Below are 16,456 nucleotides of genomic sequence, written 5' to 3'. Positions count from 1 at the left end.
GCGTGTTGTCGACTTGGTGAGGCGGATGTGAAGGCAGCTGAAGATTTTATTATAACTTTTGCCGAACTGATAGAAGCCGAACGATACATCCCCCAGCAAATCTTCAACTGTGACGAGACAGGGCTCTTCTGGATAAAGATGCCGAGGAGGACGTATATAACGGCAGAGGAGAAGAGCATGCCAGGCCACAACTTGTTCAGAGTGCCGGCGATAGCTCGCCTTCTCTTTGTGGAAAACACGGTGAGATCCTTAACATCCAACAACTAATGGGACGCAAACGGGGCGCCCAGTTTAGCGGTACACACATTGATGAATCACCCTGCCTGTGATTCACCCATGACAGGTTATAGCTGGGTCGGGATTCAAACCCAGGCTGGACAGTTTAGACTTTAGAGTCAAGTGTGCGTACCTCCAGTCCAGGCCATCCTGCCAACTTGTATGCTGCATACAGGTGAAATATAAAGCGCGAGATATTTTTATATATACTGTATATTTTAAAAAAAATTGGTGTGGTTTTTGGCGGGCTGGAACAGATTTATAGCATTTCAATGCATTTTAATGGGGAAATTTGATTTGAGAAACGAGCAATTTGAGTTACGAGTTCGGTCACAGAACGAATTAAACTCGTAAGTCAAGGTTCCACTGTATATATATATATACGTTATATATATATATATATATATATATATATATATATATATATATATATATATATATATATATATATATATATACTGTATATGTATATGTATATATATATATATATATATATATATATATATATATATATATATATATATATATATATATATATATATATATATATATGACTCCATGGTAAGATCTCCAACCTTTAATTGAACAAACAATGACTCAACGTTTCGATTAACAACATGTGAAGCCACACGCCTCCGTTAATCTTCCCCAAGAGTGATAAAATCATCTCAACATCCACTTATATGCAAAGTGGGCGGGGTATATGCAAAGTGGGGTGGGCAAAGCTGGACAGCCAATGAAACCGTATCACACCGCTCTCGTGAACGGAGACGTTATTGACCAAATTCAAACATCAACCGCATATTAACGGCTTAAAATAATGCTGTAAGCAATGCTGGAGTATAACTCGTCTTTAGAAAATCAGGAACAATAATTACATTTAATTAAAAGTTAAACTTGTAAACAATTAAATTGTAAATTAAATTAAAACTGCAAATATATCAAAGCAAAAAAAAAAAAAAAAAAAATTTTTTTAAGATAAAATAAAATTGCCATAATATCAAGATCATCACATGTGGCCCTATGCGGTAAACGGAAATGCGGGATGGACGGGGGTTATGGGGGGGATAGAATGTGGGGGGAAAACCAGAGGGGGGGTGGAAGCGGAGGGGGGGGGTTGGGAGAGGAGTGGTTTGGAGGGAGGGGGGGAGGGGGGGGGGGAGGGGAGGGTGCAAATTGTCCGAATAAAAACCTTGTGTGACATATTATGTGGACTCGTTGTTCAAAGTACGGAATGCCTGCTTCATTTACACAAGAGTGGGGCAAACGCTACCGGTAAGTCAACTACCTCTTGTGTGATCGAGGTAACAGTTTCTTCTGTGTGCCAAGCCTCCAAAACACGTCTTCTGTTTCTGTTGGGTGTGGAACCCAAAATATTAACCCTATCCCATAAAGGTGTGTGGCCTTCCTTAAGGCCGTGTTTGGCAATAGCAGATCTGCTGGGAAAATTACATTCAAATGCTTTTTGGTGTTCAGCAATACGTTGACCTAAGGTCCTCCCAGTTTCACCCACATACTCAGCTCCACAACCACAGGGCACTACATATACCACCCCCGACCTATCCTTCCTCGGAAGCTTGTCCTTGACCCTCATAAGGGCTTGGCGAAGGGTGAAAACCGGTGTGAAACTCACCCTCACTCCTGCCGATTTCAAAATTCTGCCGCCCCTCTGTGAAACCCCCGGTACAAAAGGGAGAACACACAAACCCTTTGGTTGTTCTCTCGATCTCAGCCTGTTGTGTGGGGAAGCCCTTATCGTTTTCCTGTTGGGTAGCAAGCTGTCAGGATAACCATTTGCCCTTAACACATTTTGAAGATAGTCCACCTCACTCATCTTGTCTTAAAAGGTGGATGGTAAATCACGTACTCTTTTTGAGAGGGTGTGCACCACCGATCTTTTGTGTTCCATTGGATGGCAAGAATTGAAATCAAGGTAGCGATCAGTGTGTTGGTTTTCTGTACACCGTTACCTTTAAGGCTCCTTTTGGATCCCTTGCGACGAGTGTATCCAGAAAGGGAAGGGCTCCATTTTTCTCCTCTTCAATGGTGAAATTAATGGAGGAAAAAGTTTTATTTATGGTCTCATGTATGATGCCCACCTCATCCGAGTGACAGATGACAAATGTGTCATCCACGTACCGGAACCAAACACGTGGTTGCACTAACAGGGCTGGAATGGTGTGTTCCTCCAAATCCTCCATCACCATGTTGGCAATCACAGCCGATACCGGGGAACCCATAGCGGTGCCATAAACCTGCTTGTAATATACCTCATTAAATACAAAGTAGGTGGAAGAGAGGCAGGTAGAAAGCATGTCACAGACGTCCATCGGGCTTAAAGCTCCCGCAGTCTCTTTCCATCGATCATCTTCCATCAAACGCCGGTTTGCCACCTCAATCGCCAGGGCTATGGGCACGTTGGTAAATAAAGACACAACATCAAACGAAACCATGGTCTCGTGTGCTTCGATGGTGAGCTGCTTCACTCTTTCAGCAAATGCTGTGCTATTGTGCATGGTTCGCTCTGTTGTCCCCACCAAATGCTTCAAAATGTTTGCCAAAAACTTGGATAGAGCATATGACGGACCATTAATACAGGAAACGATTAACCGGAGCGGAAATCCCTCTTTGTGCACTTTCGGGAGCCCGTATGCCCTGGGAGCCACGCCCTTACTGCTGTACAGACGTTTGTACGCCGCAGCTGATAGTCTACCAGTCGCTTTTAATCTGGCAAGCATCGAGTTTAACCTTCGTTCCTCCTTCTACGTTGGATCTGCGGTTAACCGTTCATAAGTACTTTGGTCCGCCAACATATCCTGCATTTTGTTCGTGTATACAAGACGATCCATGAGCACCGTTGCCCGTCCTTTGTCCGCTGGTAAGAACACCACGTCATCCATGTTGCGTAACTCTCGTAAAGCTTGTTGTTCTTTCGGGTCCAAATTGAAATTGTTGCGTGAAAATTGCGGAGGGCGAAGTAAAACAGCAGCCACTCGTGATCTGATTTCGTTCTTGGTGGTGTTATCAAGATTCAGCATCGCAGATTCCACCCGTGATACAATGGTGTCTTTCGGAACAAATCGGGGAGTGATGGAAAAATTAAGGCCCTTCTGCAACAAGCTGGTTTGTGCCTCCGAGAGCTGCGTACTCGACCGGTTAACCACCCACCGGTTCCGAAGAATGTTCACGTCAACGACGGGAGTCATGCGGTGTGTGGTTTCATCAACCAATGCTGTGAACTTTCGTTGATGTCGTTTCCCCACCGATGTCCGAGTGTGCTCCGCGAAAGTGTGAGCTCTCAGTTGTACTCGATCCCATAACTCGCCAGGTAGTCTTGGCGCAATAGTACGAGCCAACTGTTGCACATGGTCATACCGTTTAGCGAGGCAATGGTGGCAGTTTGAAATGCGCAAACGAGGAAACCTCCGTCCTGTTGCCTGCATGATCTGCTTAGCTTTCAAACCCGGCATGGGAGGTCTGAAACGTAGGCTTGGCACACAGAAGAAACCGTTACCTCGATCACACAAGAGGTAGTTGACTTACCGGTAGTGTTTGACCCACTCTTGTGTAAACGAAGCAGGCATTCCGTACTTTGAACAACGAGTCCACATAATATGTCACACAAGGTTTTTATTCGGACAATTTGCACCCTCCCCCTCCCCCCCCCCCCCACTCCCTCCAAACCACCCCTCTCCCAAACCCCCCCCCCCCTCCCCTCCGCTTCCACCCCCGCCCCCTCTGGTTTTCCCCCCACATTCTATCCCCCCCTATAACCCCACCCCCATCCCGCATTCCCGTTTACCGCATAGGGCCACATGTGATGATCTTGATATTATGGCAATTTTATTTTATCTTTAAAAAATGTTTTTTGGTTTTTTTTGCTTTAATATATTTGCAGTTTTAATTTAATTTACAATTTAATTGTTTTCAAGTTTAACTTTTAATTAAATGTAATTATTGTTCCTGATTTTCTAAAGACTTGAGTTATACTCCAGCATTGCTTACAAGATTATTTTAAGCCGTTAATATGCGGTTGATGTTTGAATTTGGTCAATAACGTCTCCGTTCACGAGAGCAGTGTGATACGGTTTCATTGGCTGTCCAGTTTTGCCCACCCCACTTTGCATATACCCCACCCACTTTGCATATAAGGGGATGTTGACATGATTTTATCACTCTTGAGGAAGATTAACGGAGGCGTGTGGCTTCACATGTTGTTAATCGAAACGTTGAGTCATTGTTTGTTCAATTAAAGGTTGGAGATCTTACCATGGAGTCATTTGGATTTACTCCCAACCGCAAATCTTTGATATATATATATATAAATATATATATATATATATATATATATATATATATATATATATATATATACTAGCGGGGTCACCCGTGGGAATCCCACGGGCATGGATGTGTGTGACATTTCGACATATTGAGTTAGATGCTGCACATTCATTTTTACAAAATGGTTACTGGCAAGTCATCAGATCCAGAAATGGTGTGATGAACACAATTTATTTATTTCACATAATATGTGACCCCTCACTCCTCTCCACCTGACACTCTCCTGTCTCCACCTGACACTCTCCTCTCTCCACCTAGCACTCCTCTCCTCTCCAATCCCTCACATTCCTCTCCTTTCCAATCCCTCACCTCTCCAATCCCTCACACTCCTCTCCTCTCCAATCCCTCACACGCCTCTCCAATCGTGCCTCACACTTCTCCAATCGCGCCTCACACTCCCCTCCAATCACTCCTCTCCAATCGCGCCTCACACCCCTCTCCAATTGCGCCTCACACACCTCTCCAATCGCGCCTCACACTCCCCTCCAATCACTCCTCTCCAATCGCGCCTCACACTCCCCTCCAATCACTCCTCTCCAATCCTTCACACTCCTCTCCAATCGTGCCTCACACACCTCTCCAATCGCGCCTCACACTCCCCTCCAATCACTCCTCTCCAATCGCACCTCACACTCCCCTCCAATCACGCCTCACACTCCTCTCCAATCGTGCCTCACACTCCTCTCCAATCGTGCCTCACACTCCTCTCCAATCGCGCCTCACACTCCCCTCCAATCACTCCTCTCCAATCGCACCTCACACTCCCCTCCAATCACGCCTCACACTCCTCTCCAATCGTGCCTCACACTCCTCTCCAATCGTGCCTCACACTCCTCTCCAATTGCGCCTCACACTCCTCTCCAATCGCGCCTCACACTCCTCTCCAATCACGCCTCACACTCCCCTCCAATCACTCCTCTCCAATCGCGCCTCACACACCTCTCCAATCGCGCCTCACACTCCCCTCCAATCACTCCTCTCCAATCGCACCTCACACTCCCCTCCAATCACGCCTCACACTCCTCTCCAATCGTGCCTCACACTCCTCTCCAATTGCGCCTCACACTCCTCTCCAATCGCGCCTCACACTCCTCTCCAATCACGCCTCACACTCCCCTCCAATCACTCCTCTCCAATCGCGCCTCACACTCCTCTCCAATCGTGCCTCACACTCCTCTCCAATCGTGCCTCACACTCCTCTCCAATCGCGCCTCACACTCCTCTCCAATCGCGCCTCACACTCCTCTCCAATCGCACCTCACACTCCTCTCCAATCGCACCTCACACTCCTCTCCAATCGCTCCTCACTCGCCTCTCCAATCGCTCCTCACTCCCCTCTCCAATCGCTCCTCACTCCCCTCTCCAATCGCTCCTCACTCCCCTCTCCAATCGCTCCTCACTCGCCTCTCCAATCGGCTTTCCCCGTCTCGTTTCTCTCGTTTTTCTCCCGTCTCGTTCTTTTTCTTGCTCCAAATCGGCCCGTCTCACCCGTCGGCACGTCGGAATCGGAAATCGGCCCGTCTTGCTTTCGTGCTTGCGCGTAAATAAATTGTGTTCATTACACCAATCGCTGAATTAACTGAATTAATCAATTTTTAATTGAATAATTAATTAATTTTAATTAATCTGAATCGCTTAAGCTGAATAATTAATCAATCGCTGAATTAACGCCAGGGGGGTTGACTCAGCCTGTCATCCTTCCGAGGTCGGCAAATTGAGTACCAGTTCACTGGTAATTCCCTGCTTGTCGTTAAAGGCGGCAAAAAGGGTTGGCGTCAGGAAGGGCATCCGGCCGTAAAACATTGCTTCAAAAAGGGGACCGAAAAACAACAACAACCACAGTTCCCGAAAAAGGCCAACCCCCGCTTGCGGGGAAAAATGGCCTCTAAAGGTGGTTTAAAAAAAAAAAATTTACACCATTTCTGGATCTGATGACTTGCCAGTAACCATTTTGTAAAAATGAATGTGCAGCATCGAACTCAATATGTCGAAATGTCACACACATCCATGCCTGTGGGATTCCCACGGGTGACCCCACAAGTTTGCATTGACGTTCGTCGATGGACTCGTTCACCCGTCTCATTCGTTTTCTTGCTACATCCTGTTCAAGTCTGCGTTCTTCATCGATCGTCTCATTCATTTTGGAAATAGAAGTTTCCACGCAGCGCATGAATTGTCACGATCCTCAAGAGGAATTTGTCTCATAATCATCAAATGATAAATGGCAAGTAAATTATATTGTGGAAAATTTAAGATTTCAAATAAACCTATTTAAAGTGTATGCGCACATAACTAATTTTAAAAAACGAAGAAATATCTCTCGGTAATTTCCTGAAACATATTTTACTTCTGGCTAATAATGTTGAATGAAATAAAAACGAAGAAATATATGTCGGCATCATTGTTGACGTTTTTGTGACGACTGTCATCAAACGAAAAAGTAATATATCTTAACGGAAAAGCAAAAGCGAATTTTTAATAAATATCGACACGTTGCCGTCGGTGTCATGTTGGGCGGTGTATGATACACCATGATGCGATTTTTTAAAATATATCTCTGCATTTTCCCGCGTGTGTGGAATGTTCTCAATTATTGCTGACACCGAGTCCAAAACCATCGATAAAAATGAAATCATATGGTGAGTTAGATTGGAGATAAAGGCGTGAGAGAGACTCAATGGCCTTGAAGTTACAGGCCATTGAGAATTCATTTCGTTCTATAAACGGCAACTTTCATTGGATTTTCTTCCCATTTTTTTTTCAACCGAGTCGAAAACTATGTTAGCGACTGTGAAAAATGAAATGATATATCGAATTTTTAATATGTATCGACACGTTGCCGTCGGTGTCATGTTGGGCGGTGTATGATACACCATGATGCGATTTTTAAAAATATATCTCTGCATTTTCCCGCGTGTGTGGAATGTTCTCAATTATTGCTGACACCGAGTCTAAAACCATCGATAAAAATGAAATCATATGGTGAGTTAGATTGGAGATAAAGGCGTGAGAGAGACTCAATGGCCTTGAAGTTACAGGCCATTGAGAATTCATTTCGTTCTATAAACGGCAACTTTCATTGGATTTTCTTCCCATTTTTTTTTCAACCGAGTCGAAAACTATGTTAGCGACTGTGAAAAATGAAATGATATATCGAATTTTTTATATGTATCGACACGTTGCCGTCGGTGTCATGTTGGGCGGTGTATGATACACCATGATGCGATTTTTAAAAATATATCTCTGCATTTTCCCGCGTGTGTGGAATGTTCTCAATTATTGCTGACACCGAGTCTAAAACCATCGATAAAAATGAAATCATATGGTGAGTTAGATTGGAGATAAAGGCGTGAGAGAGACTCAATGGCCTTGAAGTTACAGGCATTTGAGAATTCATTTCGTTCTATAAACGGCAACTTTCATTGGATTTTCTTCCCGTTTTTTTTCAACCGAGTCTAAAACTATGTTAGCGACTGTGAAAAATGAAATGATATATCGAATTTGATTTGAAATAAAACTGGGAGAGAGAGCAAGACACCACGGGCCTACAAAACAGGCCTCAAAGCTATGCGAGTTAATAAAATGGTGGATATTTGTTTATAATTATATGAAGCCACTCCCAGAATGGGTGGAGCTATGGGTGGAGCTACTCTGCAAACCGAGTAAGCCACACCCCGGACAGACGCCCAACAGACAGACAGACAGACAGACAGACAGGCAGAATCATCTACGGCTATTATAAAATATATACCAAGTTTGGTCAAAATCCCATCACTGGTTCACAGGTTAGCGTGGTAACAGAATTTTTACCGAATGAGACCTCTAACCTTTGACCTTTTGACCCCATCAGTTTATCTTTACGTCATTATACATACTATTACCAGGTTTGACTTGCATCCCTTCAGCCATTCTTATATTAACATAAAGCTTCTATTGAAACAAATCCATTTTCAGTCTTAGTGCCATTGCGGTAACAGCATCTGCAGTGAGTCTGGGAAGTTGACGGTTCAATTCTGACCGTGGCAAAGTCTTACCAAACTATAAAAATGGTGTGAACTGCTTCCACTCGTAATGTTCGGCATTTCGAGGATAGACTATGGAACAACTCCGTGAGGTGGCATGCATTGGTGTTTTTGCTATTTCTCCATAAAAGTGTCCCATAACGTTTGAGAAAAAAACGCCACCACTAGATGGCACCACTGGTACGAAATGTGTTTTAGGAAGTAACTCTCCCCTCTCCACTGTCTCCTTTTCCCACAATGACAATAGGTGTGTTTGAATGATGTCTCTATCTGCATGCGAGTGCATGATTTGTGTGTGACAGCTCTGTAATGAGCTTCAGGAAAAAAAATCTGTTCCATTTGGGGCCTTTTTCTCACATTAACCTCATTTCCTCAATGCTAACAGTGCAGCTAATTTTCTGCAGTGGTTGATAACAAAATAATATTATTGTGGAGGTGCATCCCCATGTGATGCTGCTACTGTATGCCTTATTCTCTGGACAACTGCATTTATTTTTTTTGGATACAAGGTCAAGGCTCGTGGAAGAGCTAAAACACAAAGTATCAGGATGCAACAGATAAAAGGAACATCAGAAAGAGAATTTGGGAAATGCCAACAAATAAACGGAGATGGACAAATAAGGGATGCATGGGTAAGGTCAAGAGGTAGGGGAGACTTCATGGGGTAGATACAACATGGACACAGAAGCAAAATTTGCCGAGGGTTAGAGTAGAGGGGAGGGGGTGGTTAACGGCTGTAGAAAAGATCATGGTTTTGGACGGGGGGGTGATCTGACATGGTGGTGAACAGCTGTCAAGACCTGGAGGGAAGAATGAGATCGAGGAGAATGTGGACGTTGGTTCCACAGGTGGGTAAAAGGGGAACAAATGAATGGAGGTGAGCAGTGATCCTAGATTTTCGGAGTTTCACACTGGAAGGAGGTTGCTGGTGGACCGCATGCACCAAGCAGATTGGGGGGGGGGGGGGGAGGGGAGAAGGGGGCAGGGAGGGGGAGAGCACGGAGAGGGCAGCGGGTGCAAGACCAGAAAGAAGACCAGCATTTTATTTTGGGTGTCGTGTAGCCAGAGTCAATTTTGAGTGTATGTAATGGCACTGTATGTGACATGCTCTGTTGTTCCTTCTTATGATCAGCTCCTTCCCTATATTGGCCACACTCCACCCTTCTGAGATGAGCTCTCATTTCATTCATATGTCTAGCCTTGAAAGTTCTTTGCTATTTCTGTCATGTGTTGGTGTAGTGAATTCCAATATAAATTTATTTCAACTTTGTTTTCCTGTCTGGTTCTTCCTTTATATTCTTGCTTTGATAAGCTTATTTTAATGCTTGGATTTTGCCTCTCTAATATTTCTCTTTTAATATCACTTGTTCTCAGTGAAACAGGAAATTTTCTGTACATGCCACTCAGTGTTATTGGTATGTGTTGTCTTAATGTGATTGGACATTCTGCTTTTTTGTAAATGTTGTTCATCCATGAACTTACAATCACTAAACAATAATACACGCCCAAAGCATTTGCAAAGGGCTTACCTTCGCTCGTTGTCATCAAGGTGCGAGAAGAGAACGTTCTTTGCAATTGCCTTGGACAGTGCTTGCATGGTCTTATAGTCCTTGGGAATGACCTGCGTAAAATTTAAAGATCATAAAAAACAAGTATTACTAAACCAGACAACTGTCTACTCAGGACCGAAACCAATAACTGAATCTTGACTCTGCTTCATCAAACTGGCAGTAACAAACTCTCTAACAGCCTCCAGATAAAGGCTTTGCAGTTGTTACATTGGAACTGGAGAATTTTGAAGGTGAACAATTAAAGATAAATAAGTAAGAAGGTAAACAACTAAGCGCATGAATAGAAAAGTTTTTTGCAGAATCTATGAAGCAAGCAATGAAGGAAAAGCAAAATGGCAGCAGGAAGCACATCACCACCAGCAACAAGGATATTTAAGGCAGATCTTACAATGCTTTCTAAAGGCTGAGTATTGAAAAAGATGAGTTGAAGAGTGAAGATGAAAGTGAAGTGAGGATGATAACAAAGGAAAAGAAAAAGAGGCCAATAATATACAGCACAAGCAATTTCTGGGAGGATTTGCTGCAGTTGGTCAGAGATTCACCTTTCGTACGTAAGAAGCAGCATCCTCCTCAGTGTAGACCTCAGCACTAACGGCGCCACGCCGGGTCAGCCGCTGCACCACGGGATTGGGCGGGGGGGGTGAGATCTCGTCCTCACGCGAGTCCGACTGAGATGATCCCGACTTGTGACGCTGCCGCGCTTCCTCCTGCCGCTCCCACCGGCCCACCCCCCAGCGAAGACGTCGCCATCAAAATAAGGCGACACATTGGCGCCATGTTTTGATTGTGGGTGCTATCCCTTCCCATCCCAAATTACACCCTTTCTTTTCCAAACATAAAAATCATTGAATAAATGCGATTTGTTTTACCCACCACTCATCCCCACCCCTTCACATGTATCCCTTCACCATAACTCACTAAACATCTATGATTCTATGTACAATAGCAAGCAAGTCAAGAATGATCATGAAACTCAAGCACATTCATGTGACTAAAATAACCTGAGGAATGTTGAGATAACAGATGGAACTGAAAGTGGGGCAGGTATCTTGTGTAATTGTCCTAACTGTTGGGAAAATGTTTCTGAGTTTCAACTGGAGGAATACATCCTCAGAACTCCAGGTTGTAAATTTGAAATCTCACTAACGACTTTCTTGCACAACCTTAAAAAACCTTTAGAGGCCATTTTCCCCGGCAGAGCAGTGGTTGACCTTTTTGGGGCACCTTTGTCCCCTTTTTGAAGCAATGTTTTATGGCCGGATGCCCTTCCTGCCGCCAACCCTGTTAGTCGCCTTTTGTGACACACAGGGAATTACCAGTGAGCTGGTACTCAATTTGCCGACCTCGGAAGGATGACAGGCTGAGTCAACCCCCCTGGTGTTAATTCAGCGATCGACCGGGATTCGAACCCAGGATCCTAGGATCCCAAGCCGGCAACCTAACCGCTAAGCCAACACCAGGCAACACCAACAAAGTATAAATTATTAATGTATAAATATATATATATGTTACGGGCTTTAAGATAAATTTTGCCATGCATAGGATATGCAAAACTGCACGGCATGTAAAGTAACATGGTTCAGGTGGTCAGTTCGATGAGAAACAATAATCAGTTATGGTATGCATAAACCATATAAAACCGCACTTAGCCAATCACATTTCTTAACCGACTAACCGTAAACAGTTTGCGTATAAATGAATATTGTTCAGGAGAATGTGGAAACTTGAGTGGGCAACATCATCAGCAGCACATCTCTCGATGGTTGACACAAAGTATTCATTTCATTGCTACTTTACATGCAATGACTGCCCCGACAGGATGATACAGGAATAGTGCATATACGTTTGAGCTTTCAGGCCTAGGTTTGATTCCCGACGTGAGTATAAACCAGCATTTCCCAACCTGGGGGAAAATATTACGATTCCAGGGGGGAAACTTGTAGGTTTGTATGTATGTGTAGGAGTGTGTGGGTGTGTGTGTGTTGCTATATTTTTATGTTTTTTATTATGTTACTTATGTTATTAAGCGAATAAATTTTGTGTTTTGGCTACTTTTTTTCCTTGTTCATATATATATATATGGGGGGGGGGGAGGGGTGGGGGGAAATCCAGACGGTTGAACTGGTTGAAGGGGGAAACGATAGAAAAAAAGGTTTGGAACCACTGGTATAAACTGTCATATTGCTGTTTGGCAGGCACGGTGCTGCAACACAAGGTCCGCTGTCCCTTGTATTGACATTAAGATTTTTTTGGGGGGGTGGGGGGAGCGAAGTGTCTGTAGCATTAGTCTGTGGACATTAGTGATCTCAAGGTGTCTTTCGGTGAAGAATAGGCAAGTCCTCGCCGGCAGCCAGGCCAAATTCCGAAAATGTTCTGCTCTAATCGACAAGGGGCATTGCATCAGTGCTGCAGTTGTCCCTCAGAATTGATGCAAACACAAAGGCATGTGATGCACAGGGGATTAAGATGTCATGTAATGCAGGACCCCATTTATAGAGCCAATCAAGCATTCTGTTCCACAAATACATTTACTATTCTCTGTACAAGATCTCAATCACATAGACTATAGCACTTTATAGGATAAAGCTGTCTTCAAGGGAAAAGCATATAACTTGTCCCTGATAGAAATAGACTAAATGCTGGACTTTGACATTCTAAAATACCAATTTGTCCAAAATTTTAGTTGGTTAACTGAAAAAAAACAAAAAAACATTGGCCACATTATGAATATCAATAACATGGTTAACTAGAACAGCACTCGGTAAAGCGCATACCCCCGCCAGGCTGAACAGTGCATGTTTTGTATCCCACTGATAGGCTGGATCTGCATCCAACCTGAGCCAAAATCGAATCACCTTGTTCTTGTCACTTACCCAACTCATCCACCTAGTTTAATAATGTCATCTCCAACTTTTTGAAATATCATGTTGTATATCGTTTTTGGCCCCATCACTCAATGGTGAAAAATCATTTAACAAATTGAAGAACTCTCATATCCGGATTCAGATCTTCACCAAAATTGAATCAATTTGCCCTTGTCACACACCCAACCTGTCCACCAAATTTCATCCGAAACCATCGGCAACTTTTTGAGGTATCCTGATCAAAGACCAAGACAAACAAACAGGGATGAAAACACAATCTCTGTCCACCTTCAGTGGTGGAGGTAATTAAAAATGTATTTTCAGGCATTTGTTATTAATATCAATCATCATAATTTTGTATGCAGCCTATGGCTGCTGGTTGCATCATTGCTGGGAGTGCGGCTGTGTAAGTGATGCAGTGCCCCCTGTTTCCAGTAAGCTGGTACCCATTTTTCCAACCTCGGAAGGATGACAGGCCGAGTCAATCCAGCTGGTGTTATTTAACGGCACGACAGGGGCTCAAACTCAAGACCCTAAGATCTTAAGCCAGCCAGCTTCACTGTTCAGCCAACACCAGACTTTGATGATATCAATAATCATCCTACTATCAATACTATAAGAGAGATGTTTGTCTGTCTGTCTGTCAGTCTCTGTCTCGCCATTTTTCTCATAGATGGATATATGGATATTCGTCAAACTTTCAGAGATTCATCAGCGAGTGTTGAGGAGGGTTTTAGGAGAAAAACGTCAAAAGTTTGTCAAAATTGGATTTTTGGGGATTTTTTTAAACCGCTCTTTTGCGCCTAAACATTTGTAGCTGTGTGAAAGGTGAAAGGTAATATTAAATGATCCGTGACCTCATTCATTTGTGGGTGTAGAGAAATTATTTTCGGCCCTCGCACAAAAAAAAATGATTTCTTCAAAATAACAACATGATTATAACAGCATCGCAACGCTGTATACCCCTGCAAGTATTAAATAAGGCATTTCTGTATGTGTGTGTATGTATCATGCATGTATGTATGTATGTATGTATGTACATGTAAAAATTATAGAAAAAAAAAACTGAGCTGGCCCTATCTCCACCAAATTTTGCATGTGTTGGTAGTAACCAGGGTAACCTCCCGCTCTCTCCACCCTGAGAAGGGTGGAAGAAGACGACTTGCCAATGCTCCTGAAGGGAGCGGTTGTATCTAGTTACACAAGTTACAAGCAAGTTGCCTGTGCCCGCACGGGTTTCTAAACGGGTGGGGATGAACCACCTTTGGAGGCCAGAAGGTGGCAAAAATGCAAATGGCGTCTTCTGTTATTGAGCCGGCAAGCTGGGAGAAACTATTCACATTTATTGCCACATCTGATGCATTCAAAATGCTCCAATGGCGGCGAGGTGCTCCATTTGAATCCGTTTGTTCGGGATAAGCAGCTTTTTGATCCCTCGGGTCCGTCATATAATTTTTCATTGGTGTCAAAGCCACTGACCAATTGCAAATTAATAGTACGAGAATTAATCTGCTGGTTTAAAAACCCTGCCGGATTTATAAAACACAATAGAGACAGCTCATATATATATATATAGCCATGTATTATTAAGTAACTGGACCGTTTGTCTGTTATGTTCTTTGTTAAATAATAATAAATAATAAGACCTAAGGTTGGCCTGACAGCATTGCCATCTGAGCTGATGGCTCCTGATGTGAGGAACCCATGTTCAAATCCCACGTCCCACATGTGTTTGTCCATTGTCTACGAATGCCCTTGCAATTCCTGTCCAAGTACACCAATATCTACCAACGTCTTTGTTGTGCATTTTATTTCTGCCCAAGCTCCACCAAGAGCTTAGTTCAATGTAGATCTTGCCCAATAGTTTTTTCCATAAAAATGAATTCGTAAATGTCATGTAGGCCTACACAAGTTACAAATGGCATAACAACAAACCAAATGCGAATTGCCTCATACGACGATTCGGTAATTTGTACGTTTACATTAGAGGTTGCATTCAATGACGTCAGGGTGACGGGATCAGGCCTCGTGTCTGCGGAGCCCCGCCTCCATGGCTCCGGGGGGCGGGGCTTGTAGCTGCATGGGAGGCGGAGCCGAGGGCCCGGAGCTTGCACTGCCAGTGTTGTTTGTCCGTTAATAAAATAAGATCAAAGCAACGTGCAACCTCGGTATAAATGAATACATCATGGGGAACAACAACACCGCAAATACGAGCATTATCAAGAGGAAGTTAAGCGCGATTTGTTTTACCTTCTCCAGTTTCTCGAAGTACTCCCGGAGGAACTTCATCGGAGAGTCGGGCTTGTAAATGCATATCATGACGATGCAGTCCTTGAGTACCTGCTGAACGTTGTGCTTTTGCACGTACTCTTCGCATTCCTTCAAGCTCTGCTCTTCAGCCAGAGAAGCCATTTCCAGGCTGAATTGGCGGTTAAATCGGGAGTGCTGTGCCGAAGGTGTGCGGGTTCAAATCGAGGTCGTCGGTGTGAGGAAATGAAACATGTAGCAGCTGAGAATCGCGGTCAAGGCGGGAGAGCGCTGGACGTGGCGACTGAAGAAAAGGATGCGCTCACTCACACCCACGTCAGATGGCGCAAACAGGAATATAAAAACACATATAAATAGCACAGCCGGCAGAAAACACGACGAACGCTTCTCGAGGATGTTTTCGACAAATTATTCGACAGGGACAAACTAAAGGGAAAGAGCAAGGCAGGAAAAGCGGACAAAGTGTCAACCGTGGTTGGCTGCTCGGCGACCGGCAGGGATCCTGCAGGCTCTACCCTTTAACACGCCAGCCAATCAGAACGCCGCGTGACGTCAATCGGCTTCGTCTGGTTGCGCTGTGGACCGTACCAACGCGACGCATACGAGGGGGAACTGTTATTGAGTCGATGCATTTTATTAACGATTTCGTTTCTTGATATACAGTATCGTTACATGTCGAAATTCAATTTCACAGCTCGGTGAATTAATCATTTTACTCTTGCTGAGACTGGTAAAATTGGTAAAAATCCGGCCGAAGTGGGCTGGTCACGTCACGTGTTGCGCATGGGGGAAGAGAACGGGAAAAAAGCGCGGATAGGTTGATAGAGCAAGCAAGGCAGGAAGAAAAGCGGTCGACCGCGGCAGAGATGGGAAGATTGTGTGAGGTGGGGGTGGCTGGACAGTGGAGAGAGCTTGCTGAGGACAGAGGGGAGTGGAGTACTGACTCGAGTCCCAGTGTTTCCCAACTTTTTTGCGATGTGGCCCAACCCAACTGGCTTTTGACATGACATGTCATGGCCCAGTGGGGATCGTAGCAATTTTTTGAAACCAAAGAAATGTCAATAAGAACCACAACTTAATTCAATTTAGACTTTTAGAGTATTTAATGGAA

At 44.0% G+C, this 16,456-nt stretch overlaps 1 protein-coding gene across 3 annotated transcripts in view; it reads right to left on the bottom strand.

Annotated features, from left to right (window-relative positions):
• The window catches only part of PRKAR1B (protein kinase cAMP-dependent type I regulatory subunit beta), a 211,360-nt gene extending 195,436 nt beyond the window's left edge, over positions 1-15,924 (bottom strand). The window contains exons 1-3 of one of the 3 annotated variants that reach the window (XM_078774248.1): positions 15,328-15,924; positions 10,756-10,827; positions 10,172-10,263 (exon numbers count right to left, since the gene is read on the bottom strand). In XM_078774248.1, the coding sequence (XP_078630374.1) occupies positions 10,172-10,263; positions 10,756-10,827; positions 15,328-15,489 (326 nt within the window). In that variant the 5' untranslated portion in view covers positions 15,490-15,924. Of the gene's footprint in view, positions 1-10,171; positions 10,264-10,755; positions 10,921-15,327 lie in introns of all 3 variants that reach the window. The other 2 variants (XM_068110517.2, XM_068110516.2) reach the window with 2 other exon arrangements.
• Between the last annotated feature and the right edge of the window lie 532 nt (positions 15,925-16,456).

This window comes from Myxine glutinosa, chromosome 3 (assembly GCF_964187855.1).
Source record: "Myxine glutinosa chromosome 3, kmMyxGlut1.1, whole genome shotgun sequence".
NCBI lineage: Eukaryota > Metazoa > Chordata > Myxini > Myxiniformes > Myxinidae > Myxine > Myxine glutinosa.
The sequence above is the reverse complement of the archived record's forward strand: the minus strand, read 5'-3'. Positions and strand labels throughout refer to the sequence as shown.